This window comes from Coffea arabica, chromosome 7c (assembly GCF_036785885.1).
Source record: "Coffea arabica cultivar ET-39 chromosome 7c, Coffea Arabica ET-39 HiFi, whole genome shotgun sequence".
Taxonomy (NCBI): domain Eukaryota; kingdom Viridiplantae; phylum Streptophyta; class Magnoliopsida; order Gentianales; family Rubiaceae; genus Coffea; species Coffea arabica.
The window spans coordinates 3,382,550-3,405,033 of NC_092322.1; the positions used below are offsets into that span (position 1 = coordinate 3,382,550).

The window sequence follows — 22,484 nt, forward strand, 5'->3', positions numbered from 1 at the left end:
TGTTCTCGATTGATTCTGGCTTTGTTAAATTGATTCTTAAAATTCAGATTTTTTTTTTTGGTTTAAAATAACTCTTGGCGTTCTCATTTACAGTTGAAAGAACCATTTTAATGAATGCATAAGTGTTCTAAAAAAAAGTTAAAAGCTGATTTTGACCAAAGAAAAAAAAATCATTTTACCTTTATATGCAACTAAATGAATTTTTATACCAATTAAATAATTTTAAATGTAATTAATTAGTTTTCTTATGAACATTAAATGGTGGATGAGAAAAAAACAAAAAAAGGCCATAAAAAGTTATATAATCTACCTGCTTCTCATTTTAGCTTTCTTAGGTCCAGAAAATATAAAATTAGTTGAGAACGCAACAAAATAGGTTTTTGAAAATCAAAAGCTAAAATCAACAAGTTTCCAAAGACCAGAGAAATGGATGAACCTCTTGTTGTTTTTGTCCTCGACTCAGCTGGGTATATCATGTCAATTGCTTGTAGCAAATGCAGCCTCCCTCTAGTGCTCGGTTGCTGGCATTTTCCGATGATAAGGAAATCTTCGGAAGAGTGTGTTTGGATTGCATTTTTCATGATTTTTTATGAAAAAATTACTGTAGCGATTTGATGTATGTGAGGGAAAAAGGTAATAAGGAAATGTGATCATGGAAAATAACGTAATTCTTCTGAAGCTCTAAATCGAGATGGAAATAAAGACGAGGAGTTGTAGGTTTTTTATTCCACGATTGCACAAGGATATAATAATAATAATAATAATAATGAATTTCCAGTAATAAATAAAAGTTATGTTATGTGGGAGTATTTGCAGAGTCATCTTTCCCTTGCAAACCAAGCAGTACACCGGAAAGAAAGCAAAGAATCCCTATTCTACGGGTAACAATTAATACTCGGGTTTGATTGATTTGATTTTTACTTCAATCACTGAACTTGTGGAGCAATGAAAGTTTAAAGAAGCGATGTCCAAAGCATCATCATCATCCACGAAAACGAAATCAGAGGAAGTGAAGTACCAGGGACCAGATTGGGTACACCAGCAAGAGGATGATGCCGACGGTGTTAGAAATGCCATGTTTTTGCGTGAAAGAATTGCGGAATCCTCCAGATGCCCGGATATGCTCTTGCAGGAGATAGCAACCGATAATGAGGCATATGAAAACGCCAACCAGGTTGTTCCTCAGGGCATGAGCAAAGAAGCTCGGGGAAACCACCAGCAAAAGTATTAGTGCACCAGGCATCTCCAGCCAGTCTGTAATTCACAAAAACCACTGGTCAAATGTCAAAGCCAGCGGAAGGGAAACATGATGATCTTGCAAAGACGAAAAATGACACGTGCCACTTCCAAAAAATTGAAATTCTCCATACCTGGGAAATGTCGAGGGTAGAAAAGCCTCAGTACAACGGCAATGAAAGCAACCCACTTCCCGAACTCTCCCCTAAATCGCAAAGCGGATTACATGTTGTGAGTGAGGGGAATTTATTTAACTCTCAAATTCAGAGAGAAGGAGAACAAAAAGGATGAGGAACTCAAAATGATCACCTCAAGAAGCTGAAAAGAGCTGCAGGCAAACTGAAAAAGATGTATGGTACTAAAAGTGAAGTCAGCATGTTAGTCCTCCAATTTGTCCGATCCAATATCAACAGATAACTACAGCAGAGGCAGAGTGTGGGTTAACATTCACAAGGTAATTCTGATGGTCTGAAAAAAATTGACAGCAGATATTCACTACAACATTAACTTTTGTGCATCCAGAAAAATAACTACAAATTAAGAGAAAGAGGAGGAGTCAAAATCTGTCGAGACAGAAATTAACATACAAGAAAACCATATATATATATATATATATATATATATATATATATATATATATATCAGAAAAATGTCGTTGCAATCCCTCCACAGATTGGACGAATGTGTTAGCCATGCTACATATGAGAGCCTCATGAATGTCAGTCCCATTGACATTTTTCTAACTGAAGGCACCGAGTCATTAGCAATTAACCTCCCAGAAAGTTGCTAAGTTAGTCAATCAAGAGGTTAACCTGCAGGCTTTTCCTGAGACGAGTAGATGACGGAATGCTTATTAGTGGCAACTTTTTTTTCTTGGTAAGCTGACATTGCAACAAAATGGTTCTTTATTTACAATATTGATAAAATTGAGCATATATTTGTCTCCATGTTTTAGGAATTTACATAGCAAAGTCATTCCATCTGTAGTTACCATGATAATTACCTGGTGACTGTTATCCTCCTTTCCTTTTGTTTTATGAGGGCATAGCTCAGACCACATCCACACACTCTAATCTGGTAGGATGAGAAGGTGCTAACATAGAGGACGCCAGTAATAGTGACGACTAAAGAGACATTCCCGTCATCAGCCAATCTGCTCACTTTTGAATATTAATCACTGCTCAACATTAGTTTTCTTGGCATTCCAGCAAGGCACTAAGCAATAATTAATATTGCACAAAGATGCATGCATGAAATGGTCAGCTTTCTCTGATGTGTGATTTGATTGGCGAATACAGTGGGAGAAAGAGTAGCCACACAACTTCTTTAAGAGAAACTCTGCACTCAAACTCTATGCATTTGCCTATCAAGGGGCAACACCGGTGTGGATTTATCGATCTTTCCCACCCCATTGGCCCAACAAATGGAAATTCCAATCCGTCTATCATCTCAATAATGTGGAAAGACCTTCAACACTTTGACATCGAAAACAATTTACAGAGTTCTTCCATCATTATTTCATTTTTTGACAAAAAAGAACATCATCATTCAAGGATTAGAGCAAAGCCCACTTCACATGGTAATTAAACACGATTATAAAACTCCACCACCATGATCACACGCAAACTTCAACAAATTGAGTAAAGTTCCGATGAGTACATTTAAACAAATTGACGAACTCGAAGAAACAGAGACTAATGAGAGGTGTGGCAGTGGGAAATTAGCTTACATGGCAGCGAAAGATGCGACCCATTTGAGAAAAGAAGTGCCAACAGCAAGGCCGCTGAGTCTGGTCGCGTGGTTGAAGAGTTTCTTGGCTGCCATTTTTAATTCATTGATGTCAGAATCAATCAATTCAGCCGTGACTGGATTTTGGTCCGTTTTCATGGCCAAATAATCAACTGGGCTCCTCCCCATTGCTGATTTCTCCTTCTCGATTTTTCTTTAGTTTTGTTTGAGAATTTAATATAAGAAATGCTTTAAATCTGCAATAACAAATGGGATGGAAATTGAGGTTTTGATTGTGAAAGATAATAATGACATAAATGATACGTACTCCATCAGTTTTTGAAGCGGGTTTTTCCAGCCTTGAGGACACTGACAGTGCGGATCTAAACTGTTTTTCTTGACCGCGGGGGATACACAACGTGGATGGCATTGAGAGGCCCAGGGCGGACTTCGATGCTATGTCTCCGAACCCGCGGGCCTCGCCTCGGGTCTCCCAATTGAAATTCACGATACCCAAACAAATGGGCAAGTAATAATTCCACGGACACGGTCCATTAAACTTTGGTGATTCACATAATCCCATGAAAGTTTGGGTGACAACTGACATGATCTAATTTGACTACGAAGGGGCAATGGTGACATTTTAATAAAATTTGGTGTGGAACTAATACTCTTTAGATTATGGGTTGATTTGGGGTGGTGGGATTGGGTTGAGTGATAAGGTAAAAAGAATTGTAAGTAAATTTTAGTATTATCATTCTGAAAATGGTCCTAAAACCATGATATTCACGGGCATTCAACAGATAGTTTATTCAATCAAACAACCGTTGGGTTATCTATTAGAGTTTAGTGTAGATGAAGAGTTACGAACAGGTAACTCTATAAGGTTTTGTAAGAGAACCCTAAAAAATTGACACCTAATGCCATATAAAAGAAAACAATTATGATTAAAAATAGAAAAATATTGATTTAACCTTCATTAAATGTTTATCAAATGTTGAAAACAATCATAATTGTTTCACCAAAATGTTGATTAAACATTGCTTGCATGAGAAAAATAAAAGTTGAAAACAATCATAATTGTTTCACCAAAATGTTGATTAAACGTTGCTTGTATGAGACAAAATCCAACATGTAATGAAGAGTTAAATCGACATTTTTCTATAACACAAATGAAAACAATTATGATTAAATGTTGGATTTTTTTTCATTAAACAACTTTGGTGAAACATAGCCATATTAAGAATTATTTATCAAAACTAAATCTATAATTTACCCAAAAGCTCAAAATAAATTCAAAAATAAGAAAGCTCAAAATAAATTCAAAATATAATAAATCAAAAAGTTCGTATCTAGAGAGTCTTTTGTAACATGTAACAACAATTGATTTAAAAAATTGAAGATATAAATATTCTATTATCAGGTGAACAATCAATTTTCATTAAAAAAAACTTATATCTAAGCGATGTCATATTTGAGTTAATATAATCACGTGCAAATTATGTGAACTATAACTAGTAACAAGAAAAAAAACATAAATTAATATGCTGTATTGATGTAAAATGCGTATTCATTTAGTAGATTTTATTAAAGCCTTAAATCAAACCACAGGACATTGATGCACGTTTTCTTGATTTTTCTAAGCAAATTTTGCATTTTTTTTGTCTCAAAATGAATGCCCATAATCAAAATTTTGTTTTCTTCCCCTATGGTACTTTCTACGAAACAAACAAGTGCAACCATATCAATTGAAACCCAAATCACTAGAAAGAGAACCATTTTACCAGCTCTGGTTGGTGGGATGCTGTTTTCTGAGAGATGGGAAATTGGAAACGGACTGATTGGCAATAACAACAACGATAACGGGTGAAAAGGCTCAATATTCCCATAATATTTTGATTTTGGACTAAATGGATACGGCTTGCGTTAATGTTGCAATTTGAACTTTATTTTCACATAACTTTGAATGAAATGTCAAGCTCAACATTCTTAATTCTGATGCAATTTAGACTTCAAAGGGCTTATTTTGTTATTTTAGCACAATCTGCTATAGAAATAAAACTTGAATGGTGATAATAGTCATTTCAGAGATGTCAGAAAATCTTGTTTTGAATATACAAAAAAGGTCTACAGCACTGCAAGATATCATTATGCTCAAAGAAATGTTCCAATTATGTTGTTTCCCTTATTGTACAAAGCATGAAAGTCAAGCGGAAACATGATGTCGAACGGAAGCATAGATAGATTAAGCCATTATTACGGGTTACACAGTATATGGATTAAGCCATTCGGCTTATCTAGGATGTGATGGCAATCTGTCCAGATTGTAAGTAGGGGTTTTCCTTTATAGATTAACGGGAATGTCCAGATTGTGAATAGGGCCTGTTTGGAAGCCAGGTTTTTAAGCAAATTTTTTACCTACTAGTTTTTTAACAACTTTTGCTACAGGATCCCAAAAAACTTCTCAAAGTTTTTTACCTACACATTTCAAAATACCCAAAAAAAAAATAAAAATTCCCTTCCCTTTTTTTTTCTTCTTCCTCCCCCATCCCAACCCACCACCTCCTCCATCGCTGACCACCACGTCCGGCACGGCCTCCACATTTTCTTTTTTTTTTTTGCCTTTCTCCCTCTCCACGCCATCTTCCCCCTGCCATCCGCTCCCTTCATCGGCAGTTTGTACCCTTTTTTTTTAAATTGATGGGTGCTTGAAGACGTGGCACACTGCAGATCATCGGCTTATTCGGACGTACACGGGACACGTCAATGCCAGGAGATTCGTCGGGTTATCCGTTTGGAGGGGCGGCGGCCTGCTTAGCTGTGGCTCCGAGGACAATCAAGTTGTTGTCTACGATAAGAGATGGGGCTCGTCTATTTGGGTCAAGAGATTTGAGCCATCCTCTGCTGGAGCTCCGGCTCCAGGTCGAGCTGAATATTCCGGGTGGGAATATTACGAGCCTACAGGTGCAGGGTTTGTGAGCAGCGTATGCTGGAGGCAAATGGGAGAAGACCAATGCACACTCGTCGCCGGCGGCTCAGACGGGATCCTGCAAGTTTTAGCGGTAGCAGAAAAAGAATAAGCCAATAGTAAGGTGATCCTTCTTATAGAGTAAGGAGAGGGGAAGGCTGAAAATTGCAAAAAAAAAAAAAAAGTTGACTGGCTTGTGGAGGAGTTGCGCCTTGACTGCCGGGCGAGGGAAAAGGGAGGGGGAAGGGCAAAGGGGAGGAGAAGGGGAAAGGGAGGAGAGGGGTGGCGGGAGGTGGCATTGGAGGAGGTGCTGGTGGAGGAGCCGATGGTGGTGCTAGAGTTGGAGGAGGTGCAGGTAGTGGTGGTGGTGCTGGTGGTGGCGTTGGAGGAGATGCTGGTGGAGGAGCAGGTGGTGGTGCAGGAGGTGGGGCTGGTGGTGGAGTTGGGGGTGGAGCAGGCGGGAGAGTAGGAGGAGGGACTGATAGGAGGCTGCATTGTGTTGCTACTCCATTGCGTTGTTGCTGCGTCTGCGTTGCTGCTGGGATGAAGAAGAAGAAAAAGATAGGAAAGAAAAGAAAAAGGAAAGAAAGAAAAAGAAAAAGAAAGAGAAAGAAAAAAAAAGAAAAGGAAAAAAAGTTTTTCCACCTTACAAAAACTTCTACAAAAAAGTTTTTCACCTTACAATTTTTACAAAATTTTTTCAAAAACTTCTACAATGCACTACAATAAAGTTTTAGACAAACTCTCAAAAAACTCAGGTTCCAAACAGGCCCATAGGCACGCACAAAAAAGTCTACAGTTTAGTTTGTGATTATGTGAAATTAGCTCTTAAACACAAACAAAAAGTAGGCCATGAGTAAATCCAATACTTTTCCATCTAAGTGGTCAACAGCAAAGTCTTTATTATGTTCAAATCTTCCCATCCCTTCCCCACTTTTTAAATTCTATCCCTTTTCAAGCGGAAAAAGTTCAAAAATAAATAATAATAACAAAGTCTTTATTACGACAAATTCGGATCATTTTGACATGATAAAAATCATCGTTCCACCAAATCTTTCACCATGCTATATGGTACACACAATCAATCAACAACTTAAGACCATGTTTGATAATCCGATTCAACACGTAAAATTAATAGATTTAGGTTTTAACTGTTCAGATGCGTTTGATAACAAAAAATTGAACATCTAAATTCAATAAGTGGCACTAAATTTTTTAACAAAACTTGCTCATAAAAATAAGTGATAAATTAATCACTTATCATTTAGTATGATATACATTCAAATGTATTATATTTAGTACTTAATAATTCAATAATTTGATAAATTCAAATTTCATATTTCAACTTTCAAATTTTAATTTTATCAAACGCACCCTAAGTTAATCCCGTCTTAGTTTAAAAGCTGGGAAAGTAATACACTCTTTTTTTGCCGTAACTTGTTTTTTAGTTTTGAAACTGAAATATGAGAAACTTGACACGAGACGAGGAATAAAAAATGGACCACGCCAGGAGGAGATTTGCTTCGCTTTCAAGCACCAAAGAACATTATTAATTCATCATAACTCACTGTCACTTTGAAAGAAAGACAAAGAACAAAGCAGAAATTAGAACTTGCAATTTGCTTGTAATTTTTTGGGGGGCTTCAACCTTTAGATTCTTTACAACCAGAATCCAGCAAGTGCTAAAGCATAAAATGGTACAATGTGGTGACCACTTCTCAACAAGTTTCCGGAACAACATGGCATATGCAGTGCAGACAGCTACAAGAAAGGAACTTGCCATCTAAACGTGGAGAACCCATCCATGCAGATTGTTCTGAAAGTGTATCAGCTAAGGAACAGACTTCCACTAATGCTTCTGCTTTGTCACTTTGCTGTAATCATTTCTCCCTCTCGTCAATCGTCATCATCATCGAAAAGGAATTCACCGTTCGTAAATAAACAAACACCCAAAACTCTTTCTTTCCTTGGAAAATCGTACCCCCCTAAAGCCCGTAAATCCATACCTTTTGTTCAGGCCCTTTTCAGATGCACTGAGGCCGCATGTCAATAACTTATTCAATCTAAACCACATATTTAGACCGAAATATTCCCAAAACGAAAAAGGAAAAGAAATTTGTGTCTGTAATCTACAAGCAACTTCATCATACACATTGAGAAAATAAACAAATATTACCATTACATTTCTGATAGCGAATAAATAAAAACAGAAGAATAGAAATAGGTGAGCAAAAAAGGGGAAAAAAAAAAATTAAGTAGTCCACATGTTATTTTGGACTACTATGACGGTGGCTCCGCCCTTTTCTTGCCTCCACTACGGTGGCCGATTCGTGTGAATCACAGACCTGAGTCTTGAATTTGCACCCAAACTTGCTCCTCCAACCACCACCACCTCTCTCGCGACGAGGACCAACCTTATCAATCGTCTCAATAGCCTTCTTCATGGTAGAGCATTCGCGCTCCAACTCATGCACCCTAGTCCTCATACTATCCATGTCCAGCCGCAGCACCTGATTCTCCCTCACCGCCGCCCTCCACGTGCTGGTGTTCCCGTTCCCCTCTCCCTCCCCCGCCCGTGCCAACCCTGTCCCAACCACCTCCTCATCCTCCTCCCCAGGCTCCAACTGCCTCCCCGTCTCCAGTGCAGGGGGCACATCCGCCGCCAGCAGCGTCCCCGCAATCGCATGCCGGAGCTGCAGTTGCTCAAAAAATAGCACTTGAACCACCGCCCTCAGCGGCAGCCGCTCGTTCTGTGCCGCGTGGGTGCACGCTTCTAATGTCAACTTCTGGCAATCTAAAATACCACAAATTTTCTCTCTCTCTTGTTCAGACAACCACGGATGAGCCTGCAACCAAAAAAAAAAGAGTCCAGAATTTACACTCACACTTTCTTAAATTACTCTTTTTATTTTTCCTGATTATAAAAAAAAAAAAAAAAAGATGATGAAGCTTTTCACTCTATTAGTATACCAGTACATGATACCTTGAGATAAACATCAACGGCTCTATAAAGGCCGTCGTCAAACAGTCTGGCGTGGTCAGGCAAAGAAATGGCGAGCTGGTAAAACCTATCCGACTTTAAATTAGCATCGGATGCAATTTCCGATAAGTAACCGTCAATTAATTTTCCGACCAACATTAGTGCCGCTGATCTTACGCTGCTGTTCTCCCCTTCGCCTTCGATTCTACTCGCGGATCTCTCCTCCAATCCTCGAAGGAAGTATCCTAAAATCCTTTCCACACAATCCACATCATAGAGCGTTTCGTTCAAATACGAATAACTCGGAATCAGTAGATCATCTAGCGTTGCTTGTTCCAGTTGCGATCCAATTTTCGTCTCCAATGTAGCACGACAAGCATCCGAGCAATTCAGTATATTAGCTGTTCGTAATAAGCCGAAGAGAAATCTCGTGGTAGTAGAGGAGCTCGAGCTCTTTTCCGTGGGAAGGTTAGATATTACAGTCTCCAGAAGCTCTCTCTGCTCATTTTCGGAAGGAACTGAAGAGGATGATGAGATTGAAGACGAAGGTTTCCGATTTGCTCGCGAAATTCCTGGAATGTACTTCTTGGCGTAATACACAAGACAGTTCTCAATAATTTCAGCACTTGCATCGCCTTCTTTCATCGCAGAAAGCAACCGCTTGAAAAATTCTAAACTTAATAATGTCAGTTCTTCAAACCAAACTTCCGCTCCGGCGACAGCTGCGCCACCGCCTCTGGCAGCAGCTGCACCTGTGAGTTTCCGACGAGCATTATTACCAGCTCTTTCGGCAATTCCTTCGCTCACCGGCCAACCGAAGAGGGATGGATCTGCGGAGGAAGTTTTACTGGCAATTGCTTCAAGGCATCGCTGAACGATGCCGAGATTCTCGGCCAGAGGCAGGAGCTTCTGGCAAGAGTGGAGCGTTTGAATGGAGTCTTTGATGTTTCTGAGGACAGTTTGGGAGAGGTACCTCTCAGTTTTGGAAATGAGGTTGTCCTCGGAGTACTCTTCAGTCATTTGGAGAAAACCTCCAGCACAGCGGAGAGCAGCCACGTTTGATGGCGACAGCTCGATCTTGACGCCATAACAGAATTTAGCGGCGGTCTCGAGAGCCTCCGAACCTCCCGGAAAATCAGGGAGTGTGATGTGACAGTACTCTGCCTCATCTTCGTCATCTACTAGTTCTTCCTCTGCAATAATCTCTCCTTGGTCATCTTTGTTATTGGTACTAGTATTATTATCATCAGCATCGTCCTTCTCTGATTCAGAGGGTTTTTGGAATTTAGCGGAGGAGAAGGAGGAGGAGGTTGTTTTTGGAATTTTCTCTTGCTCTGTTATTAGCTTGTGAAGCTTTAGGCTTTTTGACATAAGAGGAAACTGAAAAACAGAAAAAGCACAGAAGAGTCGAAAAATGCAAAGCAATCAGCAAATTTACTAAAATGAGTGAAAACTGAAAACGAAAACTGACCTTGTGAAGATGGAAAGTCATGTCGTCTACTTCGATTACAACATCGCTTGGCAAACCTGTCGTACAAAACCTACAAGGAAAATAATTCTTACTAAAGGCAAGAATCATCATGTTGATTGGAGAAGGGAAAATGTGTGAAGCAGGGGTTCATTTTACTTACCATGCTTGCCCTTTGGAACTGGGTTTCTCAGCGTCCATTTTTTGAGCTCGATAAAACGATACTGGTACCGAAAAAGAGAAAAAGGCCAAAACTAAACCAGATCCATGAAAACTGAGAGCTACGACTCAATCCAACAGGATAAAAGGGAAGAGGAGAGAGAGGAAAGAATGGATGTGATGGATGGGACTAAAAAAAGTGGAAATATCAACCCTCTCTTTTTACGTACTACAATCAGAGGGGTTACAAGGAAGAAGAAGGAGAAACAGAGGGAAATGAATGAGTGCAGTGGAAATGATTGTGTCAGTGGAAAATCAAGCAGAGATAAAATAAATAAAAAAAAAAGAAAAAAAAGAAAGAGTAAGATGGATGAGAGCAGAGAGGCTGGATCGTGGGGGAGTTGTAATATATTGGAATCAGGGATCTTGAGAACGGACAAATGGGGTTTCAGCGAATAGGAGAAAAAGCAGAAAAGGGTTGAATCATGCAGTAATAATGATGATAATGGATCGTATTCTTTTGGGAAATTTCTTCTTTTCCTGCCGCTTTTTTCCTTTCTTTCTCTTACTTTTAAAACAACAACAGCAACAAAGAAATCGGAGAATTCATTCAGAATCTTCTCTTGTTGCTTCTTTTTCTCCTTTTCACTTCTGTTTTGGTTGGTCCATGGATGGACACGGACAATAGTCAAGGGCCAAAGGGCAGAGTTTCAAAAGCGCGAGTTCCTATTGCCTGCTTTCTTCTTGTAAGTGGTAAATAAAATACTACTAGTGGTAGAAGTAGGACATAGAATTGCTACTAATTATTGTGATAATTGCCGTCATAATTTGTCTGCGGGTACCTAAAACATGCATTGCTTTGCCAACCGTGTCTTGTGCCCTTTTTGCCCTAAACTGAGTGATTTGATGATATATAAATATATATACTGACTAGTTCGATGTACATGAAATAAGAGAGTGATTAAAAAATATCAGAAAGAGCAGTGTCTAAGACGTTAAACAAAGCCAAGCACCTGCTCTTTTCTAGTTTCGAAAGATGCATTCCGTAAAACTAATTGCGTTTGGTTGATTTCCTACCAAAATATATGCCTTACCGTATGAAATGTCTCAGCCTACCTTACCTGACCGTGAACCGCAAAGTGATCAAAGATAAGAGTAAATTACCTAAAGTGCAGATTCTTAGTTCCGGTAGAATTAATGGTGGAATAAAATAAAATGGTCCAAGATTTGTACTTTTTGATAATTCAGTGGATAAAAAAAATACTATTATTAATAATTGAGTGACCAAATATTGACTATTAGAAAAATTTAATGTCTAACCGAATAATTTGCTCTTAAAGATAATTTATGCAGACCAAAAAATTTACTTGGTTGAATTGCATGGGCCTGACTAAAATAACTCTTTTCACCCCCTCATCGTCAACCGTCATACCTCACTTTTTTTTTCGTGTGTGATTGAATCCGCTTGTCTTGAGTGTTCACTCTGGTGCTTTGACACCAGCGGCAACTTTTCCCAGAAAATCTCCAAAACTCGAAATTTCTGTTAGAATGACTACTGAGTCATCCATACACAAATTCACGAGCACCGCTATGATGATATTGTCTAATAATTCCCCTTCCCCCCCCCCCCTCTCTCTCTACTGATGTGTTGGATGTGTTAGTGTTGTTTACTTAAATCCCTTTCCACAATAATTTATTAACTAAATTGATAAACCAAAAAATGTATGATTATTTGGATCCAGTTTAGAAGATTTAAACGATCCCACAAGCAGGTTTGATGTAACTTGATTGCGAGCGACACTAGAAGCCCACACTTCCAGCTATGTTCGACTCAAAGCTCTGAAATCGTGGGCTCCCAATTTCAAAGGTCTTCGGTAGCTTACGCGTTCACCGTGACCCACGAGATCAATGTTTGAATTTCAATATGAACGTGGAATGGAAATTTTAGAAGAGTAAATGTGCATAAAAGTACCAATAATAAATATTATTGAGTCCTGTTTGGATTGATTTTTTGTAGAAAAGTTTTTTAGGTTCTTGTCAGAATATTTCTATTCACTTTTTTTGCCATACATAGATCACATCCTACCCCAAAAAAAAAAAAAATTTAAAAAGTAAGGGTCATGCCCGAAAAATAAACCCAGAGATCAGATCCTATGGTTTTCTTGCTATTAGTAACAGCGGACCCTGCAGGCCTAACCAACCCAATCTCCGTACCCCTTTTGTATGCCTTGATGTCATCTTAATGAATTGACAGGGGCTGTAGGTAGGTGGTCGCAAAACCAGTATTATTATTAATTTTGCGGCTCAGGCTTTTCAAATTTCGAAATTGAACGTACATACCCAGGTCTTGAAGGCCGGAAGACGAATCAAAAGAAGTTTAGGAAGGAATGCACCTTTGTGGCTGACAATCTACACTTTATTAAATGTGATAAAATTAGCTATTGTTACTACAATTCGCAAGGCCAAGATGAGACGTTAGCATCGCATTTTCCATTCCGTAGAGACAGTAGTATATAGCATATAGGAATAAGAAATGGACCATTTATTTGGATTGCTATTTTTATAACTTTTGTCAGGAAAATATACAGAAATAATTTGATTTATGCGATGATTATAATATGTGTTTGCAGACAGCTTTTCGTAAATTTTTTTTTTTTTTACAGAAAATAACAATCCAAAAATGAGACAAAAAATCTTTGGGATAATTGCAGAAACCTCCCCTGAGGTTTCTGACACTTGCACTGACCTCCCCTCTAGGTCTAGCAATGGCATTCAGCACCCCTGAACAGCAACAATTCGTTGCGAAAACCTCCCCTGAGGCTTGATGTCCCACTAAAAAATTATTTGTAGAAGCGAGATAAGAAATTTCTTCCAATTTTGCCCTGATCTTGCTTGATAATTAGTATTAACAAGGGAGGAGCATAGACATTAAGGATCAAGCAAGTTCAGGGGGTATAAATGCAACATATTTTTCATTCCAATATCTAGCTTGTTTGATGAGTGTTTCGGAATTAAATGCAATTAAATTTCAAAATTACCCCTGATATAACAATTCTTATAAAACAAAAGAATTACACATACGACAAATTAACATCTCCATAATTGTAACTACAATAGTTATTAAATTTTTTGATAAAATATAAGAAAATCATAAACCATAACAAAAATTAATACTAGAAAATAAATATAGTGGCTGTATTAATAAGGAGTAAATTCCCAAAAAGAGAAAGTTTTTAAACTAACTTTCTAAAGGGTGATGATTTTTTAGTCTCTTCTCAAAGGGTGAAAAACGCATCAAAGGAATATGTTCTTCCAAATAAAAATGCAACTTTCAAATACGTTATTTTAATTTTCATAAATTTGTTAAAATATGAAAAATTGGTTAAACAACGCATAACATATCAGCTCATTATGGGAAACTAACAAGTAGTATGGGAAAAATTTTTATAGAAAACTAACAAGTAGTATGGGAAACTAACAAGTATATTTTATACCGGCTCTTTATAGAAAACATACAAACTCTTTATGGGAAAAATTGGTTAAATAGCGCCCAAAGAAAAACTAGTAGTATGTTTTGTATTTAATATAAATTAAATATGTGAAAGCTTAAAAAAAAATTACTCATAACATACCATCTCTTTATGGAAACTGTCAGGTTTTATATTTAATGCGCTATTTAACCAATTTCGTTGGCCTGTGGAGCTAATTAACCAATTAGCGCATTAACTAATTAGTTAATTAGACAAATAGAAAAATAGTTAATTAGTTAATTAATTAATTAGATAATTAGTTAGTTAATTAGTTAAGCAGTTAATTAGTTTAACATGCAAATAGTTTGTTAGTTTTGGACAGACAACAGCTTTAGTTAATTAGTTAATTAGATAAATAAAAAATAGTTAATTAGTTAATTAATTAATTAGATAATTAGTTAATAATTAATTAGTTAATTAGTTTAACTATGCTAAAATAGTTTGATTAGTTAATTAGTTAACTAATTTAACTATGCAGAAATAGTTTGATTAGTTTAATTTGTTTAACAAATTAAACGTTGGTTTTGATGAAAGTACTCAAATTTTCATCTGGTAAAGTCAAATACAATTGGGGGTACTCTAGTAAATTCACACACTTTTACCTTTTAAATTGGCTCCAACCTTTGTTTACGGGAGGTTAATGCTATTTCAAAATTGACAGGGAGGTCAATGCAAATATCAGAAATCTCAGGGGAGGTTTCTGCAATTTTTCCAAAATCTTTTACACCTGCGTTCACGTGCACTAGTAAAAGTAGTCATGATTAGACAAAGCTGCTGGTAACTAGTAAAAGAGAGAGTACGCAGTACACTGGTACTTAGCATCATTGTAGTTTGTAAGTTTGAAGTCCCCTCATCTGCAGTTACTGGTTAATACTAATGGACTTTGTCCTAAATTCCACTTGTAGTATTGAAAAGGACAACAGAACGCCGAAGTTAGAGCCCGAAGGCGACAATTATTTTGTTCTCTCTTTTTTAGCTTTATTAGTTTATTATTGCTTTTGTGCTTCACTTTTATGTAATTTGCCATCCAAAAATTTGACACTTTCTTTCCCAGTTGATGATGATGATGATAAAAAAAAAAAAAAAAAAACTGTGGCGCAATAATCGCGGCCCCGATTGAGTGAACACGCGGGTCATTACTCATAAATGTGGTCAAATTGATTCATGTCTTAAAAGTGGAGTGGAAACTGGCAAGAAGAGACCGAGATTTGCACCACCATTGCAGTAAATAGTAAATAACTACGAAATTTTCAAGGCACCCTGCACAAGGTTAAAAAAGAAAAGGGATTATTATATATTTTTTAATACATTCAAGCTTAGAACTTGGAAACGCAAGCAGGGTTGGTCAATGCTGATTGACCTTGATCAAATTTGCAGAAAGCATCCGCCACAAAACAAAAACGCGCTTAAAAAAGACAACACCAGCACCAGGACCACGTAGGGATGCAAAAAACAACAACAAAAGTCGCCGTTGTGTCGATAGCCCATCGTTTATTGTTAAGGCCCGCCAGGATAAGTGATGTTGCTGTGTGCTGGCCAGCATCCAAGGCGCCCTTAAGAAGAATCCATTTTTGCTGCAGAAGAAGCAAACGGAAGAGAAGAACAAAAAAAAATTGACAGTAGAAGATTGATTAGTCCAATAAATAAATGGCCCTCGTCCATTATCTGGTTTTGTCTTAATACAGACAGACTTGGCTTTTTTTGGTCATGCGTCTTACCCTATTACTGTTACTTAATGTAGAACCTACAAAACCGTGAACTGATGCAGCTCTGTCAATCCATGGAATGGTTTCATTCATGTGACTTATCAGTCACGAGCGGAACTCGTTAATTGGACAAACAAAAAAAATTATTTTTTTTGTCCTTTTCTTTTGTTTTTCCTGTCCTGTCTCTTAAAAATAAAAAAGAAAAGACTAAAATGTTTGATGCTCAGCACTCAATGCTATCCTAAACTTTGATTAATGAAAAATGGTGCTTACTATTGATTGGGTGCAGCAGCCACCGCAAATTCTGCGCGAGAACAGAAATTATTGGGGTCAACTGCTATTTCTATATATATTGGCCTTGGGTGGCAGCATCGCTAGGTTCACCATGAAGTACTCTATCAATTTGCAAACCACTCAATATGTCATGCTAAATTTGAGGGATCTTTATTAGTTTGGATCAGAGGGAGAGCTAATCAAAATTATCTTTTGTTTAATTATTTATTCAAACCGCATTTATTCTTTCTGTTTTATTTCTTTACCCAAAGAAAAGACGCATTAAACATTTTTTCGACTAAATTAATTAAAGTACCACCCGTACAGATATTTTCTGATATACTACTATATAAAGGGACTTTCATATCTCATTCAAAGACAAGCCAAATGATGAACAAAATTATACATCTCATCAAAAATGTATTTTATCTATTATATAGAGTAAAAGAAAATTCCCTTTTGTATAATTTTCTCCATTACCATATAAACTAATAATGGTTATACTCAACAAGTTTTCAAAGAACGAGTTCATCAACAAAAAATCATACAATGCATAAAGTTGTATCTAATTACTCTATTTTTTCGTGTGCTGATGATCGGCGTGGACTATAGTATGAATTATATTAGTTAATAACGGTGACTTTTGATGGTACATTTTTTATAGGAAGGAAATTTGGTGTAGATTATTGTAATACGATTGATTGGTGAAAAAAACTTTTGCAATGGCAAAAGATTGATCAAATTACAACTTCTATAAAAGCAAAAATCATGCAAATTTTATATAACAAAAAAATCTCATTGCTGACTATATTAGATTGGTTTTGGTTAATCATGGAGTATAGGTTTACTAAAAGAATGGGACAATGGGTTTAGATTATATTAGTCTTGGATTTAAATTAATCATGAGGTATAGATCTACTAAAAGAATGGGACAATAGGTTGTTGGATTATGATTGAAATTGCAGGTATTAGGTGTTAACTATTGATATTGAACTCTAAACTGACCAAATATATTTAGGTGACAAATATTTTTTCAGACAGTTTAAGCAGGTCTTAAATCGCCGATTCTAGTTCCGATTCAAAATTTTAGTGAATATGAATCTAAACCTGAACATTTAGTTACAGTTATGATTCTAGTTCCGATTTCCAAAATCCAATTCTAGTTCTGGTTCAACAAACCATCTTGATTCGATTTCGATTCAAACCTGAACCATGGCCACCCCAAGATAAGACGGTAAGTTTCATTTAATAGATTGTAATTATTCAATGACGTCAAACTTTCTCTTCTACCATGGTTAAGTAAATATAGTTTAAAGAGCTAATGTCGGCAATTGGATGATACTTGGCACATGTGTCTTTGATCCAAAGATGCATTGAGGGAAATTGGAGAACAATGGTAATGGAGAGGAGCTTGCTCCGACGATTTTTATATACCTGTGGGTGCGGCTGTTGAAGGTGGTACCTTCTCCGGTTTGGAGTCGGATGGAATGGCTACACCTGGCCAAGGTCGACACATACAATGCTTCCCCTTTTCAATGCTGGAGTAGAGAGTCGTCAAATGTCTGCCACAGCCACCCCAGGAGAAGTTCCCGCATTCCTTGCAACTCACTCTGTAACACATGTTTTGGCAAGTGATTTATATTTTATACCCCCTTCAATGCAAGGTTGCTTTATTTTTGGATGCAAGGTTGCTTTTTCATCCCTTATTCTTAGGATGGGGGCTTATATAGATAATCACACCTATCGACTGTGGTGTATAATATTTGGCCTCTCTCCTTGAACGCCTCCGAGACACCTTGGTGTTGAAGGTATCGCTTTACATAGGAATTCCCCAAATACTCATTAGCTGGAGCCTCCGCCCAGCCCTGCCCTTTTTTCAGCTGCAACAGTGAGGATGCCACATTGTATTCAGCGTTTGGCATCTTTCCAAAAATGCTTCGGAGAATTGATTTTTTCAAGTGTCCCACGGCTCTCTTCTACTTTGCAATTGTAAATTTCGGCAGAAAAATTGCATCTAATCAAAACTTATTTGGGCAACCGAAATGCGTGGACAAAAACAGCTCTATACATCATCGGACAGGCCAACCGTTACAAAACATTTATGGACCCATTGTGCCCAATCATATCTAAAGAGAATATCGCAAACATTCACAAAGGACAACTCTGTTGCTACCTGCTACTCATGTTCTGAGGCATCACATGAAAATTTGTGATTGGCGATATATCCACCGTACCAAGCCAATATTCAAAAAGCTTATGGATTTATGCGTTCGGGCCCGCTGGCTTCAACTTCTATGCTTGTTGCCATGAAATATTTGTTCATCGACACAAACAGATGAACTTAGCAAACAGCACCAAAACAAGTAGCTAAGCTTAGTACAAGATAAACACACAATCACGTAGAGACCTAACGAGTATTACATGCGACTATGATGCCATCAACAAGAGTCAATCATCACCATGGGCCATACACATTGCCTGAACACTTGCTTTAAAATCGCTGGTAATTGCAGATAGCTGATTATAATTAAACTACATTTACTCAAATACCCGTAGTAATCATCACAAAACATTGAAAATGATAATGTAGTGCAAACATGCAATCATGGGCCGCAAGGATGATCTACAAGCTGCAGGAGTAAAGCAGTCAGTTTTTCATTGTCTCACAGCTATTCTCAGACAAGGCCAAAAATACATTCTTGCATCAAGGACCACATAACAACATAGAGAACTAACGACATATGTTACCACCAATTTTAAATCTCTACACAGAATATTGTTCCAATACCAAGATTCAAATGTAAGGACCTTCAAGAAGCATTGCCATCAGCGTTATTTTGTGAAGGCTCTACAGAAGGTTTTTTCACAGGATTGGAGTTGGAGGTGCTTGGGTCCATTAGGACTCGCTTGACTCCTCTTCCCACCACTCCAAGATGTGTTACTCCAGCAGAACCATTAGTGTGAGCTGTGGAAACAGTTGAAGAATCGACACCCCCAGTGCTATTAGCAGTTCCCATCTGAGAAGAGCTCATTTGTACAGAAGCAGCAGCAGTAGCTGCAGTTTTTTCAATGTCCTTTGCAGCCATCATATACATGAGATCTGAAAGCAAAGATTTTTTGTTCAAAACAAGCTGGTGTAGATCTTCAAGCTGCATGTCAAAGAAAAATCACAATAATTAAGCTGAGTAGAAACAATTGCTTTAACAATCACCATAGGCAGATCTAAGTCAAACTCACTTTCTTTTCTAGTTCATCAGAGAGACCAGAGAGTGTTTCAATCTCTGATTCTTTAGCAGTGGCAGATATGACCGAATTGGATGTACTAGAACAGTGTTGAAGAGTTCGGTCTGATTCTGAATCAGCTGCTTTTGAGGTTGAGTCTGCCAACTCCTTTGCCTCTTTAGTAAGCCGCTCCAACCTAGAGATGCAAATGGAGATAGCCTTTTTGCAATAGGGAATTGCTTCCTCAGGTTTAGAACCAATTTCCAAACACAGACATAACCTAAAGTTTCTAAATTATCCAGTTAAGCAAAATGACATGTCAGATATGAATGACAGGTGAAGCCGAAACACATTTGTTATTTAGCTCAAATCAGGAGTAATAAGTTGATTACTTGTATGCATGATCCCAGATTTTTTTTTTTTTTAAAAAAAAGTGAAAGTGAACGAGGATACAGTTCAGCTATATGTCGACTGTCTGGTTCAACAAGGCGTTCCAAGATCGAGAGGGCCTTCAGGTAATCACTAAGCGAAGTTTCAACATCCTCTACACAAATAAAATGAAGCTAATCATAGTAACTTATAAACTAAAATAGAGAAGCTGCAGAGTCCTGTATAGTTATCAAAAGGTACTCTTCACTAGTACAGAAAACAGACCTCTTTCCAAAGCAACTTCTGCCAATGCTGACAATATGTCTACCTTCTCCATTGTGTCCTCAGAGTGCTTTTCAACAATTGCCCTGGCAACATCCAACATTTTCCATGCCAAATCCATGTCAGATTCATCCTCATCAGCTTCAGCTACGTCTTCACTGTCAGTTTCCTCTTCATCTTCTTCCACATCTTTCCCTTCAGTTGTTTCTGGAGAAGGGGAAAAGCCTGCGTAAAAGATCATATGCTTCGCCAAAAAGGTGATAATCATTGACAATATTCAACCATTCTTTGAAAACATAAAGAGCTCAATTTGTTTGTATTTATTACCACCAACATACAGACCGTTGAGACTCCTGCTCAAGTCTTACAATTTCAGTGCAACCACAGCTCTCACTGTAAGTGTTGAGAAAGTGTCTGAACCAGCCATAACATATAAGAACTATTTTGCATTATCTATTACAACCTAGATAAATTTCAAACTGAACGACTAGTAAGACCTCAAATATATCTTTTGAGTGTTGTTTAACAGTAAGAATAAATTTCCTTATGATACAACCGTTTCTAAACCTTTTTTACATGGTTGTTTTCCTAGTACACAAACTTTTCACAATCTTGCACAATATGGCAACAGAAAAGCAAGGATAAGTTGAAGCATACCAAATAAAAAGTCAATTGGTGACATGAAAAGGCCCAACTATTAACCCTAGCAAGATAGCCTAAAAAATATGCCAACTTACTGAAAAGTGCACCAGCGCATATTTATGTTCTTTCTGAAAGTGTTCATGCTGTGCAGCGTGTAATGATTCAGACGAAACCATGCAGAGTAATAGAATTGTATAAAACACCAAAAAAGGACCCAAATTGCAAAATTTTAATGGCAAACATAGAATTTTCCTTGTTTTCAGCAGCCCCAGGATCAGATGAGGTATGGAACCATTTCTCTGGAGTCTGCAAAGTTTGTGTTAGAAAATTAATACAAATAGAGTGACAGAATATAGAAGAAGTTTCATGCTCTGATTTACGGACAGGAGCAAGGTAATCCCAACTAATGCTACTCAAAAAGGATAAATGGGCTACAGCAAAGATGCTTCAAGTCAACACAACAATCAATGACTCAAAAAGACTGCCCGATATATTATGTAAATATAGATTAGTCTAAAGCAGGTCAAAATGATTCACAAAGTACGAGCAAGACAACACTCTAAACTCATTTTAAACACTGTAACTGTAACGGATGGGAATGGACTAGTAAATCATTGATTACTTATATTTTCTTAATGTGCATCTCTCATCAATAAATCACTTGAAAATAAACGAAATATCATAGAACAATATAATGCACGGGATGACACACCGTCAGTCTCCAGTTCATTCTCTTTTTCCAGATGAGTGCTTGAAGTAGCAGCTTCTCCCGCGTTGCTCGCAGCAGGAGTTGCAGAGGGTTCACCAGTTGCTCCACTCTCAACAGATCCATCCTTGTCGGAATCTGCCTTCACTTCGCTTTCTTTCTTCGGCACAGCGCCAAGAGGATCCGCCTCTTCTTGTGCTTTATAAAGCAACGCACATCCATACTTATAATAAGCATTCACACATTCCGGTGCCAATTCACCAAAATGCGCGACCCTAGAAAAAACATTTCCAAAATTAACTCAAGAAAGATGAAATTCTCGGTAAAGAAATTGGGGTTTCACATATACAACCTTATTTCTAAAGCACGACTGTAGTAATCAGTGGCCTCGGCGTAGTCCTGTTCTTTTGCGGCCTTTGAACCGAGCTCCATCAACTCTTCGGCGTACTCAAGAGACTTCTCCCGTTCGCAGCCGGACGAGATGGTCGAGCTCTCGGCATTGTTGCATGTAGACTCTGTGCCTCCTTGTAACTCCGATTCGATGGTTGCTTCAGCGGAATTCTGATTCTGGACGACGTTTGGACCTTCGATGTCGGAATTCGGGGCTTCCTCCGCCATGAATTTCAAAACCCTACTTTTCTAAATCCTCTTTCTATTTCTCAACTTTAAAAAGAGAAAACCTTCGATTTCTGGCGCAAAAACGAAAATGATCATTTCGGGAGACCAAATATTGCGGGTAATATACCAGACGACGCCGTCTAGGATTAATTGGTTTTGCTGTTGCTAATCTCTCATACTTAGGCAGCCAAAATTGTGAGAATTCGTAGTACCACCTTTACTGAAAAATGTAAATACTTGTACTTCTTTGAAAAAAAAGAAGTGAAAAGAAAAATAAAGCTGCTCGTTACTTGTTAGAAAACTACAGTCCCTTAATCGAGAAAAAATTTAAGGAAATCAAATTCCTCTGTACAAGGAAATTATGCCAACAACCAACTTGATTTTTTTTTCTTTAAAAAGGGTCTTGTGACTCTTGTCTAACAATGCACCAATGATGTAATTTAGGTGTTAATATTTTGGAAATATAAAATTAATTAGGAAGAGCTTATAAATGCAATATAGAATAATAATTGTTAGTACATGTATTGATACGATAAGTTATGTGCAATTTAGAACTCTCAACAAATGTCCCTTGAGCATCTTTCAAAAAAATCTTTT

General features: G+C 37.6%; 3 protein-coding genes across 4 annotated transcripts; all 3 read right to left on the reverse strand.

Annotated features, from left to right (window-relative positions):
• Positions 1-746: 746 nt before the first annotated feature.
• Positions 747-3,238, reverse strand: LOC140010497 (cold-regulated 413 plasma membrane protein 2-like). The gene is made up of 4 exons (XM_072057712.1): positions 2,966-3,238; positions 1,546-1,653; positions 1,371-1,441; positions 747-1,254 (listed from the first exon to the last, which is right to left on the reverse strand). Exons 1-4 carry the CDS (start codon positions 3,151-3,153, stop codon positions 1,001-1,003), a joined length of 621 nt encoding a protein of 206 aa, XP_071913813.1. The 5' UTR covers positions 3,154-3,238; the 3' UTR covers positions 747-1,000.
• A 4,809-nt stretch (positions 3,239-8,047) lies between these two features.
• LOC113701764 (BTB/POZ domain-containing protein At5g66560) lies at positions 8,048-11,265 on the reverse strand. Its single transcript, XM_027222543.2, has 4 exons — positions 10,544-11,265; positions 10,384-10,453; positions 8,916-10,292; positions 8,048-8,778 (listed from the first exon to the last, which is right to left on the reverse strand). The coding sequence occupies exons 1-4, from the start codon at positions 10,579-10,581 to the stop codon at positions 8,200-8,202; spliced, it is 2,064 nt and encodes a 687-aa protein (XP_027078344.2). The 5' UTR covers positions 10,582-11,265; the 3' UTR covers positions 8,048-8,199.
• A 7,355-nt stretch (positions 11,266-18,620) lies between these two features.
• LOC140010384 (uncharacterized) lies at positions 18,621-22,100 on the reverse strand. Of its 2 annotated transcripts, none has more exons than XM_072057190.1 (6): positions 21,622-22,100; positions 21,276-21,544; positions 19,925-20,146; positions 19,724-19,814; positions 19,286-19,559; positions 18,621-19,197 (listed from the first exon to the last, which is right to left on the reverse strand). In XM_072057190.1, the coding sequence occupies exons 1-6, from the start codon at positions 21,885-21,887 to the stop codon at positions 18,859-18,861; spliced, it is 1,461 nt and encodes a 486-aa protein (XP_071913291.1). In that variant the 5' UTR covers positions 21,888-22,100; the 3' UTR covers positions 18,621-18,858. The 2 variants fall into 2 exon arrangements, with proteins under 2 accessions (XP_071913291.1, XP_071913292.1); XM_072057191.1 differs by having other exon boundaries at positions 19,925-20,128; positions 21,622-22,097.
• Between the last annotated feature and the right edge of the window lie 384 nt (positions 22,101-22,484).